At 35.9% G+C, this 21,657-nt stretch overlaps 2 protein-coding genes and 1 long non-coding RNA gene across 4 annotated transcripts; 2 read left to right on the top strand and 1 right to left on the bottom strand.

Annotated features, from left to right (window-relative positions):
* Window positions 1-4,348: 4,348 nt before the first annotated feature.
* On the top strand, window positions 4,349-11,396 carry LOC116158590. Of its 2 annotated transcripts, XM_031471401.1 has the most exons (15): window positions 4,349-4,800; window positions 4,967-5,148; window positions 5,663-5,727; window positions 5,785-5,998; window positions 6,059-6,241; window positions 6,300-6,743; window positions 8,495-9,636; window positions 9,700-9,851; window positions 9,901-9,984; window positions 10,041-10,070; window positions 10,471-10,500; window positions 10,559-10,612; window positions 10,944-11,000; window positions 11,053-11,109; window positions 11,155-11,396. In XM_031471401.1, the coding sequence occupies exons 1-15, from the start codon at window positions 4,755-4,757 to the stop codon at window positions 11,331-11,333; spliced, it is 2,919 nt and encodes a 972-aa protein (XP_031327261.1). In that variant the 5' UTR covers window positions 4,349-4,754; the 3' UTR covers window positions 11,334-11,396. The 2 variants fall into 2 exon arrangements, with proteins under 2 accessions (XP_031327261.1, XP_031327260.1); XM_031471400.1 differs by having other exon boundaries at window positions 5,663-5,998.
* LOC116158591 lies at window positions 11,336-12,955 on the bottom strand. The gene is made up of 2 exons (XR_004142772.1): window positions 11,721-12,955; window positions 11,336-11,668 (listed from the first exon to the last, which is right to left on the bottom strand). It is a non-coding gene; the product is annotated as an uncharacterized LOC116158591 (long non-coding RNA).
* A 987-nt stretch (window positions 12,956-13,942) lies between these two features.
* LOC116165360 (piggyBac transposable element-derived protein 3-like) lies at window positions 13,943-15,229 on the top strand. Its single transcript, XM_031479738.1, has one exon. It carries the CDS (start codon window positions 13,943-13,945, stop codon window positions 15,227-15,229), a length of 1,287 nt encoding a protein of 428 aa, XP_031335598.1.
* The last annotated feature ends 6,428 nt before the right edge of the window (window positions 15,230-21,657 follow it).

Below are 21,657 nucleotides of genomic sequence, written 5' to 3'. Positions count from 1 at the left end.
TTCATTAGGGTGGATCGATATCCAGCACAATTTCACTTTTTTCTTTTTTCAAAACGCCTGTATTACCGAAAGGTGTGGTTAGTGGAAAGAAACTTTCTACCACATTTTGTTTTTTTTTTCAACTTTCATCTTCCACCGCCACAATGTCAGAAAATAAATTTTTTTTTGTAGGGGAGGGGGTAGTTTCCTGAGGAAGGGAAAGATTATTTAGTGCAATAGGAATAAAATAATGGTCGATTTTTTCTTATCCTGGAAGGCCTTCCGCTGCCACAAGGCAATCAAAATTCTTAATTTTTCAAATATTTGTTATTGTCAGTTTTGAAATAATACATAATAATGTATTAAATATTACGGTCAGTAGGTGCGCTTTACTGGTTGATGGTGAAGTTTAAGAACGTATTTCGAGGTTTATGATAATTTCCGAAAGCGGTCAAAAGACCTACTGACCAAAATTTTTGCACCAGGTAAAAAAATACGATTATATTACATCTACTGTTTAATAATAAGTATGATATTTTATTATCTATTACAGTCCAATAGTTTACGGAGGTCAACGCGATGGTTCTGCAGCAGAGCATTGTCACCGATACAGGACGGTAGCATCAATGAAACGTTGTCACTGATACAGGACGACACCTTCCACGAACCACTACAGGACGGCACCATAGATTCTTCAACTTCTGAAAAGGAAAAAACATTAGATATAGATATTACCTCATCTAATGAAATGGTACGTTTTACAAGGTATATGCAAGTATACCGGGTGTTACGAAACTCACGCCCACTCACTATGGGGACTTAATTCTGAGACAAATACTTTTTAAGATACGAGGTTGCAAAAAATGAGTAAGAAATGAAGAATTATTTTTTACTTTAATTAATAATTTAATAATAAAACGAAATTGTGGCACGAATGAATTTAAACTAAGTCTACGTCGATGATTCCTTATTCTTATTGCACGTGGATTCCATATGGCCCAGATACGTTCATTATGATAATTGAAAATCCCATTTCTCATCCGACCACGACCAAACACGAGCGGAAGCATATTTAACAGCAAATGGAGGACATTTTGAACAGCTATTATAGTTTAGATATATTCGTGCCACAATTTTGTTTTATTATGAGATTAATTAAAAGAAAATGTAATTCTTCATTTTTTTCTCATTTTTTGCAACCTCATATCTTGAAAAGTATTTGTCCCAGAATGAAGCCCCCATTTTCCGTGGGCGCGAATTTAGTAACACCCTGTAGAATTTTATTTAAGGACTTCATAAAGGACCATTTGTACAAGTGGTTGGAATTTCAAAAATTGTTCAATCGTCTTGCTTAACGTTAAGGTTGAATTAAACTTGACTTTAAAACGGCATTGTCTGGTCAGTTGTATTGAGTTAGAGTTGCATAAACCTATACAGAACCTTTACATTTTGATCACTGTCCCACGAAGCGTGTCGGCTACCTGTGTCTCAAAAAGAAGACCTCGGATGTTTTGCAAATTTGACAATAGGTACCTACTGATGTCGATAAGTGAAATTCATCTGGAATATATGTAAGTTGGTGAAACTTACGGTTATACCGGAACCGGAAGTTGATGCCAACTTGTTTATTTTAAATAGAACAAATTTTATTTCATTTATGGAATTCTGAAGAAATTTTATGATGAGTTTCATCAGGTTTCCCGATACCTATCGTCAACTGTTTTTCAGATAGCATCATTTCTGAAGAGCTAGCCCTATTTTCAACAATACGCCTTTTGATCAATTTTGGTGTTAAGCGCTTCTGCGGTAGATGGAAGCACAAAAAGAATATTTGCGAAATCCAGATTGACGATTAATAGCATACGGGGTGGTCTAAATTTAATAATGACCAATTTCGACATTTCCAAGACTGAGAAAGCTTTTTTCCAAATATGATACCCTGTATTTTTTTATGAATTAATGCAGAATATTATTATGCGTCGATTCGCTACAAATTATATACAGGGTGTTACATTTGAAAATATTTCAACCTTGAAAATGATGAAATTGGTCATAAGATCTAGGACACTGTAGTGTATGCTATAAATCAATTGTCAATGTGGATTTCGTATCCTTCTTGTGCATCCATCAACCACAGAAGCGCTTAATACGAGTCGAAAATGTGTATTGTTGAAGTAAGGCTACATCTTTCAAAAGTATAGAAATATAAAAAGCCGGCGTTCGTTGTGGGACACTACTAGGAAATTTTTCGCCTATTTGTACTAGTACCAAACAAAAACTCAGAAATGCATTTTTGCACTTAGGCCGTTCGCTACCCCTCATGATTACAGTGAGCGGAGCATATTTCTCGGCATGCACATGGACTCGCAACTCCGCTGGAACAACCATGTTGATCAAGTTTCGAGTAAGATGTCCAGCAATATATTTGCCCTACGAAACTTGGCGAATTATGTATCTTCCACTGTGTTGAGGATAGCGTACTTTGCCCTTTGCCAGTCACACATGGCATATTGCATCACTATTTGGGGCCATGCCGCCAGTGCAAAAAGGGTTTTCGGCATGCAAAGAAAGGTCATTCGCGTTGTAGCAAGACTATTTTACAGAACTGACTGCAAGTCTGCATTCAAACGACTCAGAATAATGACGTTCTATTCGCTTTATGTATATTCTTGCTTGTGCTATGCGAAAGCAAACTTACACTGTTTCAATACATGCAAAGATGTCCACTCACACAGCACAAGAAACAGCGAAAACTTACGCACTCCCTTCGTGAGGCTAGCCACCTCACAATACGGGCCTAACTTCTGGTCCGTAAAGTTCTTTAATGCCCTACCCACTGAAATAAAAAATTTACCGACACATTTGTTTAAGAAACAAGTAAAGGAAACGTTGCTTTGCAATCCCCTATATTGTATAGAAGATTACTTTGTTGTTAAGTTTAAGTGTTAAGTTTTATTGTGTTCTCTACTTGACAATTGACATGTGTAAATATCTTCAGATAATACTACACGAATAAACTTTATTATTATTATTATTATACCTTACACAGTTAAAAAAATCTGTTCAATGTAATGGTCGATAGAAACACCTCCCGAATTTGATTGTGATGAAGATGATGACCCAGAATATGTCCCTTGCAGCGATTCTGATTCGGTAATTTACTGCTACAGCTCAAACGCAAATTGAACATCAACAATATTTAATTTTTCAGACGTCTGAAGAAGAAACTTTGGAAGTCTCCCCAATAATACCGGTGGCAGATACTATTCAAATCACTTCAGAAATACCGCCATGTACAAACGTCGAGGAGAAATCAGAACAAAGTACATCGAACGCGAACCTTCTTTATCCTAGGCACGTGGCGCAGTGGATGCGCTCACAGATGCTATTCGGAAGGTTGTGGGTTCGAATCCCGCTGCCGACTGCTCTGTCTGGGGTTTTGTCAGGGGGTTTTCCTCAGACATACGTAGCTTCGCATAATGCTAGCATTATGTTGAAATCTACGAGGCGAATGCTGGAGCAGTACTCTCCCCCTCCCCTAACTCCGTTCCTTCCGTTCCCATCCCTAACTTTACCCATCCTTACAATCCCGTTCTCTGGCTGAAGAGGGTCAGGAAGCCCTGAGCAGCCCGCCTCCGATATCCCTGTAGTCAGGGATGCCGGAGGAATGAAACACGTTGGCCTTTTTCCTTTTCATTTATGGAAAGAGAAATCGTCAAAAAAACTTTTGCTTCTACTGTGAATCTTTAGTACCTACAGTGTTTCGGCAGACACATTATTCGGAATCACTCTTTGGAAAGCGAGGTCCAAAAGATTTTATCCTATCCGCCAAAAAATAAAACGAGGAAGCAGTTACTCACTAACCTGAGAAAAAAGGGAAATTACTTGGACTCTAATCAAGTACAAAAAGCAGTGAAGAAGAGTTATAGGACAATCCGTGATTCCATGCCCCGAATGTTTGGGTCTATATTCAAAGAAACAGTTATGGCGGCATCGTAAAGCATTCACAGGTAGATGCTCAAAATATCATGCTGAAACATCTAAAAGTAGATTTTAATTTTATGAATACTGTGTTCCCCAAAATGAGGCCTGATGAAGTATCCATGACCGCAAAAAAAGACAAACTTATTTGTGAGTTCGGGGCCAGATACTTGAAAATCCATCGCGATGCTCACTTTATCAACGTCGTCTCTCGCAAGATGCGAGAGCTGGCGAGATTAGTAATAGAGATACGAAAATCCAACTCAGAACTGACAGACCTATTCAAAATTCTCAAACCCGTTAATTTTGATCTTATAGTACACGCCACAAAATTGGTTGCAATATGATGGCATAGTATATATATATATATATATATATATATATATATACATATACACAATACGAAGTCACTTCCAAAATAGATACACAACATTCGTTGTCACTTCCATTTTTACGTAGTCACTTCCAATTTCGGAAGTGACTACGTTTTTCCTTGTTGTTAGCTAATTTCGCTTATAGAGGTCATTGGCATGCCATATAAGAAAAATAGCTTGGAAGTGGCTACGTGTTAAACTTATCGGTTAAGTTTGGACTTAGTTCTCATATATGCCACTATCGCCACCATCGCTTATATGGTTTTCATATGCTATACGTAGTTACTTCCGTCATATAAAGTGTACCATGTCACATCCGAAATTTGGCATCCATGTTTCTGTGAATCCAAATACATTTTGCTATACGTGGTGTTAACGTAAACACGTCCGTTAAATTTGTCGGTAAAGTTTTATTTTGTCATGATAACCAGAGGAAGAAAATTACTTAAACTTGTACTAAATAAGGGTAAGTGGATGTATTTCTATATTTAACTGAGAATTGCTGATATTGTATTATTAAATTCATAACGGTTTATCATTCTGACTCTTATTTCAAAGGAAATTTTTAGCAACAAACAGCATGACGTGTTTTGCCATTTAATTATGTGTTTATTTTTTATTCTTCTATATAGAGGGTAATGGTGATGTACCCACATCTTCGGATGGTTTGAACATCCAATGTTCTACTCCGCCTTTGGAGCCACCAGAAGATAATTGTGATGTACCCACATCTTCGGATGTTTTGAACATCCAAAGTTCTACTCCGCCTTTGGAGCCACCACTGGATGTATGCAGCAGTACTGCAAAAACTATCGTAAGATCTTATTATTTTTCTATCTATGAAACAATTTTAACATAGTTTTCCTGAAATCAGAGGCAAGGTACTATTTTCACTCCTAAAATGCGGAGTGAAGATTTCGTTTCTCTGACTAATCACTTTAAATTTAATCACAATGCGCATTTATCCGTCAGTTTCTTTATGGAAACCGAAAAATGCTGTTCCTCGATAAATTTGTAAATCATTGTATCGATTGTATGAATTTCCTGTGATCACATGGATTTAGCCAATTAATGCGCCAATTTCGTTCAAAAAGAGTCACAATGATCGTATCGAGACCCAAGTTAATTTTTGGCCATGAATATATTGATTTTGACCAATATATGTTAGCTATGTAAGGACCAGATAGGACATTCATAAAATCGTGCCTACGTCCGTCCGTCTATCCGTATGCACAATAACTCTTGAACGAAAGGTCGTAGGCGCTTGAAATTTAGTATTTGCATGGGTACCCCTCCATACCATCAGTACATGCGCTATTTTTCCACAGGATTGGATAAATCAAAGCAACTTTGATGATGGGCACCATAACAAGTTAACCGATTTTAAGGAAAAGTTTGAGAATGTTCAGCCAGTATCAAAACCCTGTGGTTTAATCGCTTGTAATTGCAGCCACATATCAGGGTCAGAGCCGTCGGTCGATGATTCTTATCTAGATCGCGATTTTATACCGAACAGTGACGATACAACATCTACTAATTCGGAGGTATCGTATGATCTCACTAAAAGCGTTATCGAGGAGGGTAACGAAAATTATTCACATGGTAAACTAGCAAATATACGTCGTAGTAGTATAATTATACACCAGGACGTATCCATTTTCACGGTATACCTAATCTTTTAGATGTTGAATTGTTAGATATTTATTACTTAGGATTATTTGTAGAAACATACTAACAGTGGCATATCAATTTTAAACAATCTACCTTATACTGGTGATACTAATCTTATCAATGATACTTTAATGATCGACAAACGTCAAAATGAGCATCCATCACCACACGTAAGTGCAGATGCTAGACCTCAGATTGAAGACAATGTTCGTGAACCGTTATCAAATGTACTGAAGGTATGCATCAACGGGTAGGTAGTGTGTTGAATAAATTTACCTAGTATGTTCTCAATAGCGGCTAAAGAAAAACCAGAAGAAGGTGGTACATTGCAAGTTTTGCCAGGAAGACATTAACACGTTGAACTTTATGCGGCATGTTAAAAGAAATCATGGTAGTGAACAAGAAGTCCACACCATATTTCAATTGCCAAAAAACAGCAAAGAAAGACGCCGTGCTTTTGCAATTTTACGTAACGATACTAATTTTGAATTATTTATAAATGGAAATGTTCGCCCTAATAGAAAATTGGTAAAGGAACCGAAAATTAAAATTAAGTACTACCCTTGCGCGTACTGCAAGGGAATATTTGCAAGACAATACTTAAAACGCCATGTAAAGTCGTGTTTTTTAAAAGATTCCGAAAAGAATCAAAGCAAAATTTTGTCTTTATCACAAACAGTGACTGCATGCGCTATGGACCCTACAAACGTTCTCTCCAAGTTAAATGTCAAAGAGCAGGTAAATTACCTTGAAAATGTAACATTTCTCTTGAAGCCATAAGTTACTAGTCACTGCAAAATAAAACAATAATATATGCGAACGACATTTGTGAGGATGTTACACCTAGAAAATTAAATGTTGCTGAGCTATCTAAGAGATGTACAATGTGTCATATCGTTAATGCCCATTTTACTAAAGAAATGTGTGAACTAGTCACCTAAAATCGGAAGAGCGCAAAATTCCGAGTTTGAAATCTGATAGATTCTACCCTTCTACTGAACTCTTCCTTGAAGTTTTATTACCATATTTTTCATAGATTAAGAAACAGTGGTGCGAGTATTTTATCCGTCCTTTCGCGTGTGTCTCTTAGAAATCTCAACAACATTCAATTTTCTAGGTATAAAATTCTCACAAATGCAGCAAGAAAGAATTTTGAAATACAAATTTTGGATGATTTAAGAAAAACCATCATTTACTTATTTACCAACTTGGTCGGGGAATAGGCAAAACTCTGATGCATAGAAACCAAATTTTACGTAGGAACTTCAGATTTTGGTATTATCATTTGATAGGGATTTGGTTGAAATATATTTTAGTTCCATATATTTCAACCAAATCCCTATTAAAATCGAAACTAAAAAATTGAGAACTTCATATGTAAAATTATTCTTTGAATCTTGGAGAAGCATTACAAGATGCCAATGTATCTACAATCTACGTATAAAAAATAAGTTTGCTCATATAATGCTCGTATGCGAAGACTATACAGGGTGCCTCTAAAAGGTCTGTACAACACGCTACCATAGGTTCTTTATAAAAATAGGCCGATTTGACCCAACTCACGTCTATCCAAAAGTGCTTCGGTAAGGCGCCATCGACCGCCAAAGATCTTTAAAAAAAATCGTACTTTTTATTTTATCGGAAGATGATTTTACGGATTAAAATAAAATTCGGGATGTGAATGTAAAAAGGTCTTTATGATATCATTTTTTTAATTGTAGCCGCTGTGTAGGTGGTATGGTAAAATAAAAAAACTTTTTAACTAACCGTTCTGAATTTTTACCCACAGGAAGACAGTTTATTTTCAAGCATTTTTTGTCTCTTGATGAATTTCATTATCTGTGATGGTTTACCAAAAAAAAAAAAAGTTTAGGTATGATCTGGGGTATGATGTATGGCAATGGGATCACTACCAATGCGATTGTTCATAGCCTACCTCTATTTCCAACTTGCACAGATATTTTCTATTGCAACATTCATACTTATTGTAAATGTCGTGCATCATTTTAGTTTTTTTTTTTCGTAAACCATCACAGATAATGAAATTCATCAAGAGACAAAAAATGCTTGAAACTAAACTGTCTTACTGTGGGTAAAAGTTCAGAACTGTTAATATGACCGTTAAAAAGTTTTACACCTCTTTAGATGTGGATGGCCAGTATTTTACCATCTACATAGCAGCTACAATTTAAAAAAATGATATTATAAAGACCCTTTTTACATGAGACATTCACATCCCGAACTTTACTTTAATCCGTAAAACCATAAAAAATACGATTTTTTTAAGATCTTTGACGGTCGATAGCGCCTAACCGAAGGATAGAGGTAAGTTGGGTTAAATTGACCTATTTTGATACCAAGAACCCATGCTAGCGCTTTGTACAGACCTTTTAGAGACACCCTGTACATGTATATTAAGATTTATCAATTTATGGCTTGAAAAGAAATTCCTAGAGCTTAGAATTTGGACTACAGCAAGGATTTTTTAGGTGTTTGACATAATGAAACCAGATGACATTGCTTTTGAAGCGAAGAAGGATCTTTTAATAGCCAATTTTGGCGAGTCTTATTTAAAAAAACATAGGCGTGAAAGAATGGCCTATTCATGCAGTAATAGAATGCGTGAACTTTCAAGGATATTATTAAATTTTCGCATGATAACCAATAATAATAAAGCTAATTTTAAAGATATATTGCATCCTAAACACTTCGATACTGTATTAATGGCAGTTCGGAAGATTAGTGGTTTTGACCACGAAAAGAAGTCATTTCAAACTCCAAGTTTGGCTATGCATCTAGGAACCTCATTAAAATTAGCATGCGATGAACTTACACACCTGGTATTAAAACAAAGTAAAGGTTTCAGATGTAAATCGGCGGAAGATGCCCAGGTTTGGCTTACGAATATTAAGAATTTTAAGAAACTGGTTGAATCGCGATGGACCATAGAAATTTCGTCTTTAGCTAATAAAGATCTTCAAGAAAAGCGTTGGAAAAAGCCGCTATTACTACCATTGGTGAGCGACGTGAAAAAGTTTAGAGACGAAGTGACTAAGTTGGCAAATGACTCCGTATCCCAGCTACTTTTAAAAGAGAATAAACGCGCATTTAAATTATTAATACAATGTGTCTTATCGTTACTAATTTTGTTTAATCGTCGCCGAATAGGTGACGTTCAATATCTTAAGATCAGCGACTACAAATCAGATAAAAAGAGCAACTACACAGATTTCGACCATGTACTTACGGATGTGGAAAGATCATTGACCCAAAAATACAAGAGAGTACTCAACAGCGGTAAAGGTTCGAGGGCTGTTGTCATACTTATACCTGAAGAACTGCAAAACATGATTAATGTTTTATTAGCGGAGAGAAACAAGTACATATTAGACTCTAACAATGACTATGTGTTTGCCATGCCCGACAGTACGATTAAATGGGGAAAAGGTGATGTGGCAATTCGGGCATTGTGCAAAAAAATTCAAATTGAAAACCCTAAAGCTATTTCAAGTAACAACCTGCGGAAACAGATTGCCACTGTAACCCAAATTTTAAGTTTAAAACCAGAAGAGGCAAAACAGTTTGCAAATTTCATGGGGCATACTCAAAAGACTCACGATGAGTTTTATGAGTAAGTAACAAGCAACGACTGAAACATCAGATATCATCTACTTACCTTTTTTAAATGTATTAGATTACCGGTTGACATTTACCAAACTGCAAAGGTGTCAAAATTGTTGATGATGATGGAGAAAGGATCTATGCCAATCGAATATAAAGGAAAGTCGTTGGAAGAGATTAATATAGATTTTAACCTAGAATATGCGGAGGAAGACAAAATTGACGGTAAATTTAGGTAGATTTCAGTTACTGTGAAACATTAAAATATTTATAGGCACAATAAATAAAAGAAGTGAGGAGCCTCCAGGATTTTATGCAAACGAAAGATCTATTGAGATTGTAAATACAGGATTTAATGGTATTATTTTTTGTTTCCACAACCTTCATTTACTTACCTATATTATGAACTTTCAGATGTGAATGATCGAGAAAATCGAAGTCCCTGTAAGTAGAAATGCTATTTCTTTAAAGAGCCGAGATATCCATCACCTATAACCTATTCTACCAATAAAGCCATCATTAGCACAATCGTAACTAAGGAATTTATTTGGCGAATAAATGTATTGATAGATGGATATTTCGGCTTTTTGGATCGGTTATTTTTATTTCAGTAGTAGCGGAATGGATTTCTCTTATGGCCGGTTGTATAATGTCAGTTTGAACCTCCGGTGGAAATCAACCTGCGGTTGAACGTCAATCATGGGCCTTATTTTCATCATGGCTGACATTTTATCCAATCACTGACGTTCAACCGCAGGTTGATTTCAACCGGAAGTTCAACCAGACGTTATACAACTGGCCCTTAATTTAAAACAATACTTATCTATACATTTAATACTTTTAGGTTCCTCTCCCCAAGAGGAATTATCATCAGGTACCATTGCCAACTATAGCATTTATTGAAATTTAAATGTAATTGATATCGTTTTCAGATATAACTGTTGCAGCTAATGAAAGGTCTCGGACAGTACCGCAAATACCATCAGGTAGGTACCTAAATAAATTTTTGGTACACGCTCTCCAAAATTGTTACTTTCCGTATCCATTTGAGTCCGCAAAATAAATCTTTAACGGCCTACTTAAAGTGTGATAACTTCAGATAGAACATATAGGTAGAGTTTAGACTATTTTTTTAGAGCTTTTACCAAAAAATTTTGTATGTACCACGTACGCAAAACGTTTTAGCGCACTTATCTCATTATAGACTCGGCTCCTCTGTCGCCTCGTCTTTAATACCGATTTGTTCGCTCAAACGGTATTTTGCGTACTTGATACATAAATATCTATTAAACTAAGCCAAACACATTTTTTTTTCAGATTTACCGATCCATGCGTCACCAAAAACATCTCGGATAGTACAGGACAGACCATCAGGTACTTTCGATTATGAAGTAAGAAACCAAATATACATAGGTATCGCTTTCAGATTTAATTGACGCTGATAGTGTAGCTGAAGTTCCAAAGAGAAGTGGACAGAGAACCTGTAAGTATTAGCATAATTTGCTAACTACTACATTTAAATTTCCAGATTGGTCTAATCGGGAACTTCATTTATTAAAAAAAGAGTTCAGTGTCTACATTAATAAAGGTACCTATCCAGCAGGGAACGACATAAAGGAATTTCTTGAAAGAAATGGAATAAACAGAAGCGTCATTGTAACCAAATCAAAGCTACAACATTTGATTAAAACTAAAAAAGGACTATAAACTACAAGAAATGTTACCTTTATTTTACGTAATAGAATACATTTTTATTTTATTCTTCCACAATGTTTGTTTTATTACTAGTTAAGTACAATTAATGTTGTGCACCTACAGTCGACAGACCTTATGCGGTAGTAAGTAGATTGATATACATTTGGTAGATACGCACCTAGATCTTCAACACATAGGTAGCTGCAAAACGAATGGCATAATTTGACTTACCCACGTGCATCATAGTATGAAACCTTGATGTGTTAAACAGGATATGCTATAGCTTTTATTGGTCCTTCTAGGTCTGAAGTTTAAGTTAAGTTGAGTTCGTAAAGCAGCTGTGGTCACTTAAAAATAAAACCTTTTAAATAAAATAAAAAGAACAAATGTAGAACTTACCTCCACTCCACGGTGTTCCAATGACAGTCGCTGTCAACACACGCCGGAACAGGGCTATTAACGGAGAAAAATATGACAAAATTAAAATATAATGATAATGATCATGTTCCACGACTACGATCACGATGAGGATGATGATAATGATGATGACGATAATGATGATAATGATCATGACGATGACGATAATAATGACAATGATAATGGTATGATAATCATCATGATGATGATCATGATAATGACAATGGTAATGATAATAATAATCATACACTAACAATGCCCATATATTGGAATCATGCCCTACGCTAGAACAATACCGCAGAATGAAGCGCATAAAAGGTGATGTAGCGACTACACTATCCGACTCTAACCTAAAAAAACGTCCTTAAGTATATAAAAACTATAAACAACATAAACAAAATCTAAACACATGCCTATAAATTATGAAATATAGAACTTACCCCCATGGTGTGCCAATGACCGTCGCTGTTGCCGCACGCCTGAACAGTGCCATAAATGGAGAAAAATATAATAAATAAAAAGAACAATTAATAATATATATGCCCAAACAGAAAAAAAATCCAATTATAGGACAAAACTTAATAAATACAAAGCCAAGCAGAAATAATAATATCATACAAAATTCTACAATGCAAAAGCCGTTTGGATTAGGGGATGGCGATATATCAAATTTACCATAATCATTGCAAAACATAGACTACAGCACTACTGCAGTTATGATAACGAAATGTGGGCCAATCAGTAGAACACAGTCCTATAAACGTGAAAAAAATTTTGGTGAAACGTTTTTTTAATTTATCATTATGTGCAACTTAGAAAATGCACTTCACATTAGTATCTCATACAATAATCGACTCAGTACATCTTGAACCCATGTACCTACACTTACCTTGCGATATGTTCGTTGACACCAAAATAATTAATTATGACACTCACTATAAAATATAGAGTAAAACGTTAATGCATTTACCCAAATGTTAGTAGTAAAGGTAGTGGCAACATCGCCGGAAGTGACAACGAGAGAGATATTACACATTTACCGGAAGTGAATTGGTAGAGAATATGACTGCAGTTATATATTATATATATTAAAAATAAACAAGCGAAATCGCTTCCCCTCTTTAGAAAACTTGATAAAGCACATCCCCCTAAACTTATTAATAGACTGAAAAAAAATCTAGGTGTATTTCTTTTGGTGGAAGTCAGGTCGCCCAGTTTGTGTAACGGAAGTGACTACTTATTGCGTATATATATATATATATATATATATATATATATATCCAAACGTATGTTTCGGATGTCGAAACGTTTTCCCGTGTTATTTCACTCTAGAGCCCCTAAGGGTGAGGGGGAAGCAATTTCAGGAAGATGTCGAAAAGATATGGTTGTAAAATTAATGAGTATATTTTAGTTCCGCGCTTTGCTGTGAAGAGCGCGCGCAGGAGCTTTGGTGTGTATATTGAATATACAAACGCAATTTCATAACTGCGACTGAATGACATCCAGCGTATAATTGCAAAAATGTACGATTCTACTCATAGCCCCTAACTACATCCGAAATTTGGCAATCGCGCCTTCTATAAATAAACTCCACGATATCTGCTTTTGCGCCTATTTAGCGAAATAAACGAAAGAAGAATTACATTAACGTTTGGTGTATAATTAAAAGTTTATACTCTGCGAACTCTTTAACATCATCTATTTTATAGTTAATTAATACTTCTAAATGGGAAGAAATTAACCCTCCAGCGGCTGGTGTTACCGTATGGTCACGCAAACGTACTTACATAAAATGAGGTAGGTTTCTGTTATAATTGCAGATACCTACATTACAGTTGTAATATTTTGACCACAGAAACCTGTATATAACGTTAGTAAACAATATAACCTCAGTTGAAGTTAATTGTAGATATTTGTGTGTATTTTTCTCGACTGAAGTTTTTGTTGATCGAAATCATGGACATCAGATTTGAGTAAGTATAATAACGTGTTTACTTTTTATGATAAGCTTTTATTGTTGTGGCATTTACATTGCCAAATATCTACTATTTTGATTAGTATTTACTTGGCATAGACTGAATAAAATTTTCAATATGATTTTTGAACAAGAAGATGTCTGTTACCATATGGTAACACTAGCGTGATATATGCTTCAATTGATATTCTTTTATAGACACGGGTTTAGCCTACAAGAGGCCCTTGATATGGTGTTTGAGGACACTAACAACGATAGTGATCCTCTAATATTCATTTCACCTCCGGATGCAGCAGTCGAAACCGATGAAGATTCAGCTAACGAAGATGATGGCGGACTTATAGATAATTTGTCAAGGAGGCAGTTATCAGCCGTAGCTGAAATTAGATGGAACGGTAAAGATGATAACGAGATCGGCAATCAGCGAACACAAGAACCTGAAATACCCGAGAAAAAAAATCCAACTCCAAAGAAACGAAAATCTAAAATTAGGAAGAAATGTCACGATGATAGCGAGATCGATAGTCATCCAACAGAAGTCCTTACTAGACTGGAGAAAACAAAATCACCTCCAAAAAAAAGAAAATCTAAAGGTCGCACCAAAACAACTTGGATTGATGGTAACATTACCATGCAAAAAGATTTTCCTATTCCCGATTACAGTGCATTTCAAGATAAGTCGCCTGTGGATCTTTTTGAATTAATGCTAAGTATTCTACTGCTTATTCTAGAAGAATCCAAAAAATATGCATTGTTTTTGAACTTACCAGACCCGAAAATATCTATGAGTGAGTTAAAATGCTTTATTGGAATTCTAATTGCCACAGGATACAACATCCTACCAGGAAAGGACTTCTATTGGGACAGCGGAGATGACATGGGTAACCAGATGATCAAAAATGCTTGTAGACGTGATAGGTTTCGTCAAATTATGAGATTTCTCCACCTTGCAGACAATACCCAAATGAATCCCAATGACAAATTGTGGAAGTTACGTCCACTTATAGATAGACTTCAAAGAAATTTTTTAAAATATTATAAGCCTACTCAACATATGAACTATGATGAGTCTATGGTGAAATATTACGGTCGTCATAGTTGTAAGCAGTTTATCCGTGGAAAGCCGATACGTTTTGGCTACAAAGTATGGTGTTTAAATTCCGAAAATGGCTATCTAATAAATTTTGACATTTACCAAGGTGCAAGCCCAAACTCTAATGAATACTATGATCAAGAATTTGGAAAAGCAACGGCACCTCTTGTGATAATGTTAGATGGTTTACCGCAGAAGCAGTTGCCTTATCAAATTTATGTTGATAATTTATTTACAAGTTTTAAATTATTGACTCATTTGGGAGAACGGGGTTATGGAACCACTGGAACGATAAGAGAAAATCGTGTTCCATCGGACTGTCCACTTACAAATAAAAACTCTATGTCAAAAAAGAAAAGAGGAGAATACGAAGGAAAAATATCGAAGGAGGAGGGTATCATTGATGGTTCGATGGGTGGATAATGGCGTTGTTTCTATGTGTTCTACATCATACGGAATACAGCCTATTGCACAAGTAAAACGATATTCAAAATCAGAGAAAAGGATAATAGCAGTACCTCGTCCGCATCTCGTGGGAATGTACAATAAATATATGGGGGGTACCGACAGGATGGATGAAGACTTGGCTAGAAATCGCATTAGCATTAGAGGAAAAAAGTGGTATTGGCCACTTGTTACTTGGTTATTTGATGCTGCCATCCAGAACGCTTGGACCACTTATAAACTCACAGGGAGGCAAATTACAAATCTAAATTTTCGTAGAGAGATTGCCAAAACGTATTTGCTGCGGTATAAAAATGCCCCAAAAAGAACTGGAAGGCCGTCTACTAGTAAAACTAGTGTTACACTAAACCGTATTTCGGACGATGTCAGGTATGATCGTCTAGATCATTTGATTGTGGCGGTCCCCGAGAAAAAACGACGAAGATGTGCAGGTGAAGGATGTAGCTCCGTAGGACGCACGCAATGTCAAAAATGTGACGTAGGCCTATGTATCGATTGTTTTGCAATTTTTCACACACCATAAGTTTTTTTTTTCAATTATAATGTATTTGTATTCTTGTAAACTGAAAATAAATTTAAAACGCATATATAACTGACTTTAAGCTAGTGTGACCATACGGTCACACCCTCTTATCACTAATCTGAATGACGTAAAAAATTAAAACGTGCATATTACACTTAATTAACATATAATTGTGCAGAAAAAATTTTAGATACTTGAAAATTTGAAGAAAAAAAAATCTAGCCGTTGGAGGGTTAAGTTAGGTTCCACTCGCTGTTCTAATCCAAATTTCACTTTTGAATATTATTCGTTGTTGATATGCAGGCGATCCCCTATTTGTTATAAATATTGATTCAGAGATAAAGAGAGAGTCAATAAATTGAATTCTAGCCATCTCAATGGAATTAGTACTATATTTTGAAAATCTCCTTTGAATTAAAAATTAAAAACAATTAAAATTAAAACCTATTTGCACCATTTTTAGTCAAAATGTAGCATCGTACACGTTAACTGCCATACGACACGCCGGTAGTCGTATGTGTTTCTGCACGCAGAGGCCATACGACGACCGGGCCGTCGTATTATGTTTGGAGTCTAAATGAGGTTTCAAATGTGCTGGCTTCCCAACTGTCGATGCTAAACACTTTGGTTGGCCCACAGAAATGATTCACAGCGAATTGCAATAGTACGACCGCCGGTTGTCGTAACGGCTTGATAGGGATAACAATAAATAAGCAATTGTTAAAAGTAAGTTTTATTCATAATAAACAACCAAAGATACTGTTCTTATTAACTTAAAAATAAAATAACAAACAAAACATAATAAAAAAACACTTTTAAAGTTTTCTACATGAATTTTAACAAAACAATTTGAACACATTGCAGGTTTTTCTGGGCAGTGGCCGCAGTAAGTTGTCACTCTGGGTGTCACTGATGCTTTATCTGCTTCACGACTTCCTTTTTCTTCGCGATTTTTTGCGTAACATGGTCCGCAACGTTTTCTAATTTTTCGGTTTCTGTGGTCTACTTCTTCAATTACCTCTAATTTGTGCTTCGTTGTAGTGAAGTTCACATTTTCACGTTTGTCTGTAAGTTCGAGTAAGCTTTCAACCAATGATTCTTTGAAAGAAGTAACAGATATTTTCTTTTTGCAAATAGTATTGTAAATGATGCGAGCGTTAATTACAGATGTACCGAAAATGAGTTCCATTGCCACTTTGTGATACCATTTCACAGACTTTCGCACCACACTCGAGTAGCTTGACAATTGATCCGATAAATCAATTCCTGCTTTCCCTGCGTTATAATCTTGCACTATTGTCGGTTTTCTAATATCTTCTTTTTTTCTATTTTGTTTTCCTGTACTAGTAATTTCTATTGTATGCTTTGTTGATAGCATAAGCACGTCGCGCTTATCTTTCCACTTCACTATTGAGATACCTCTGCCATTATGCATTCCGGTAATTTCGTTTCTATTCAACTTTTTGTTTACAACTTCCTTTGGTATGCCCCTTCGATTTCGTCTTAGAGTCCCGGTTAAGTGAGTATTTTTATCTAATAAATGATTGGCTAATCCCACAGATGTATAAAAATTATCTGTGATGAATATACGTCCTTGACCTAAATATTTTTCGCCTAATTTGAGGACTACGTTTGTGGATAATGAGTCACTCTTCAACATTTTGTCACTTTTCCCTTCATAAACTTGAATGCCGTAAGTGTATCCTGCAGTATCGCAAATTTTAAATAATTTAACACCATACTTATGCCGTTTGCCAGGAATATATTGGCGAAAAAGCAGTCGTCCTCTAAATGGCACCATGGTCTCATCAACACAGAGGAACTCTCCAGGTATCTTATGGTGTTGGAATAAGGATTCAAGTTTATTTTTCAAAGAAGTTATTTTGTGAAGGCGGTCACCATGAGCTTCTTCATTATTAGCAAAATGCCACATAGTCAGCATTATTTCAAATCTGTTACGTGACATTGTTTTTGAAGCAACATTGTTTTTGTATATAATTCTGGTGCTCCAGTAGTCACTCAGTTTTGGATATCGAACTAGTCCCATCCACAGGAGGAGTCCAAAAAATTTCTTCATTTCGTTTGAATCTGTATTTTTCCATTGGTTTAATCGACTATGTCTACTGATTGTTTTGGACACTAACACTTGGGCAGCATACATGTTAGTTTGATTCACAATGTTATCGATAACATCCTCGGTAATAAACAATTCGAAAAATTTTATAGGCAACTCACTTTCACGTAAAGAAACAAATTGAATTCCTTCATCAAAAGTTTGATCAAACTGTTGATGGGGTACAGGGCACCTAGGGTTAATGACCTTCCACTGATTATACGCCTCCGTAGGCGCTAAAACTGCAGGATCAATTGAATCCTCATCATTATCTTGATCACTATCAGAATTGTTTTCAATATCAAGCACATTCTGGTACAGGAGCTCGGAATTATCCACATTCGACTCCAAGTCACTTTCATTTGCAGAATAATTTGGATCTGCTAGGGAATCATCGCTATCAAAATCTTCATCGCTTGACGAGTTTCCATAAAAACTTCGCACAGGAATCGAATTGAATTCATCCATTTCGAATTTGCTTTCTTTGCAATGAGAACGCGTGGACGTAGGTACTGCACGGTATTCTAACAAGACTGTCTACAGCAAGCGTGCTGACACAACAGCTTCCTCCTACTCCTACTTATATCATCTCATAACATGACGCACTATGGAACGCGACGGCCGGCGGTCGTATGGCGTCCTAAGAAAATTTTGATTTCTCTCACGCCAAACGACGTCCGGCCGTCGTATGTAATTATCACATAATGTTAATTAATTTAGTGTTTTTAGAGCATTTGAAATACTTAGGGATAAAATACAAGATAGTACAGCTAAGTTTTGAACCATGGCTCAGCCACTAATTTCATATCAATATATGGGTGGCAGTTAACGTGTTAACCATACACGAAATTTCGTTTTTGAATATTTCTGGTTATTGGACCACTTATTTGTTCTAAATACTGCTACAGACAAAATTATTTGAACCCTAACTTTTCTAATATTACTTGTATCATTTTAAAAGGAATTTATATAAGTGCGACAAATTACCATGAAATATGCGAACATACAGTTTAGTATAACTTGCTTATAACGTCGCCTATGTATATAATTCTGTCCATCTGTTCTAAAATGTAGCACTTTGGATCACAAGACATTCAAGAGACTATTATTCAAACATTTGGTACGATAGTTGGTTCTAGTACTGAGACAGAAAAATGCAACACAAACTAAGGAGAGCATTCCAATCCTTGATGTATTTAGGGAAAAAGAGAATTGGTAGATTTACTTAGAAGTGGTGATCTAGTAAAAAAATATATACTCTGAAACAAGGTTAAGTAAGTGGAAGAGCAGGAGGTTACTTGTGACCAACCTGAACTTCGCCTTGGGGTTCAACAAGCATGAGTTTTTTTTAATTTTATTGTTTTTGTATGTTGTGTATACAATTCTTTTATATAGCTTGTTGAATAAAGACATTATTATTATTATGGTCGGTGTTTCTTGTGAGAACTCAGGTCTAGCCTGGTTAACTAATCGCACGGATTAATTCCCTAAACAATGCCAGATCAGCCTTGGCTTTACTCTTGGGGTCTCACGTTGGCGAGGACTCTACCATAAAAAGGTTCTTTCGGGGGGTTTTTAAATTGAGACCCACAACCCCTAAATACTCCTTTACGTGGGACCCAAAGATTGTCCTGGATTTTATAGCAGAGAGTGATAAGGACGACCAAGAGTTCCTTTCAAAGAAGTTGGCAGTTTTACTTGCTCTTATCACGGCGCATCGGGTAGACTCTTTCGGCAATAGAAATTCAAAATATCCAATTTACGCAGCAGGGAGCAACCATCAAGATTCCAGCGCTTTTAAAAACAAGCAGACCTAATAAAAAACAGCCCTTGCTGTTTATTCCTTGGTTCCCGGAAAATTCAAAGCTTTGTGCAGCGACTTTAAAAGTTTACATCAATCGAACAAGTCGACTCCGCCAGGGTCATACTAAGCTGTTTTTGTGTATGAAGAAACCACACCAACCCATATCAACACAATCTTTGGCAAGATGGATTTAAAGCTTTGTTGCATGAAGCAGGAGTGGACACCTCTATGTTTTCCGCACATAGTACTCGTCACGCTTCGACCTCCACAGCTTTTAAAAATAATGTTAATGTTGACCTCATTAAAAAGACTGCGGGATGGTCGGAGAGTTCGAAAGTGTTTGCTAAATTTTATAATCGCACAATTTTGCCCGGCAAGGACTTATTTGCCAGAAGTGTTCTTTCGGCAGAAGTCTAAGTTTATAGTCTTTAGTTATTTGGTTCTTGTTACTCAGGAAATAAAGGTTTTGGTTTTTTGTCAAAGGTTGATTTTTTTTCGCGGATTTGGAGCCTCTGTTATTATTGTCGCACTCTAAATAACTACCTTGTCAAAAATACTTCGAGTCGGTACTACGCATAATTGTATAATCGAACGATCTTGTAAGTGAAGTTCGATTGAAATTATGCGTAGTGACGACGAGTATTCCCACCCGCCTCCATGTCCATGAAATGATAAAATAGCTTTTTATACCACTTATTGCTTTTACGCAAGTCCTGAACTATCCCCGTTTCACAATCAAACAGAACATAAAGTTTGATGCCAAAGCGATGTCGTTTGGTCTTTATACAGTGTGTAAAGCGATGGGGTATACAAGAGCGAATTTTTTTTAAATACTGATTTATGAAAAAAAATTTTTCTTCATGATATTTTTTGCTTGCTTTGAAAGTAGCAATAACGTTTCGATAATCTAAAATTTATTTATAGAAATCTGGAAAAATAATAAAATTAATTTTTTTTATTGAAAGTTATCATGCTACATTATAATTAAGATAGAGTATTGCTATCAAACCACAAATAATCGAAACGTTATTGGTACTTTCAAAGCAAGCAAAACATATTATGAAGAATACATTTTTTTCATAAATCAATATTTAAAAAAAATTCCCTCTTGTATCCTCCATCGCTTTACACACTGTATATTGTTTGACACTAAGTCGTCCTTTGAATAGAACCATACTCTCGTCAATGACAAGGTCTTGGAACGGATGGAAGAGATCTGTAAGTCTCTTTTTGATCATTTGTAGCAGCGTCTCTATTTTGTATAGACGGTTACTAGTTGGCGCATTTTCATTGTCTGCGAAATGCAGACATCTCTTGATTTGTAAATACCTATCCCTGGGCATTTGCTTACCAAATATTGGAGAATTTAGCAACGGATCTTTTGACCAATATTCCTTCATATCAAGTTTTTTATTCCGTGACATTAGCATTGTCAAAGCCAGAAAAATAGACAGCTCAGGCAAGTCTATAACCTTCCATTTTTTCTTATTTTGCTGTCGTGCACACCGGTTGGTTTCAGTAATTATCAGATCAGTTACATCCTCGGTAATAAGATTGAAAAAATAATCAATCTCTTGATTGAGGACATCTCCCTGTATTCCGCTGTAACTGCTGTTGAATGTATGTAATATAGGTTAGAAATTATTTTTTGTCCATGTAATATTGATGTCACTGTGATCCGTTTCATTACCACCTGGATTATCTTCTTGGGAATCATCGTCATCTCTAATATCATTAGGTATTCCATTGGCTTCATCCACGATGTCTTCATCTATGATATTTTCCTCGTCAGCTGATTCTTCCGATTCACTTTCCAATTCATATTCACTACCACGGTCGGCAAACGGTTCTTCGAGTTCATTGTCACTGTTTTCATTACTCAGAAGCTGCAGAATGTGAGCAGCTTCTTTAGGATCTAATCCAAAATAATTATTCAACTGTACTTT

Source organism: Photinus pyralis, unplaced genomic scaffold (genome assembly GCF_008802855.1).
Source record: "Photinus pyralis isolate 1611_PpyrPB1 unplaced genomic scaffold, Ppyr1.3 Ppyr1.4_LG1, whole genome shotgun sequence".
In the NCBI taxonomy this organism is placed as follows: domain Eukaryota; kingdom Metazoa; phylum Arthropoda; class Insecta; order Coleoptera; family Lampyridae; genus Photinus; species Photinus pyralis.
This window is presented reverse-complemented; position numbering and strand designations above follow the sequence as displayed.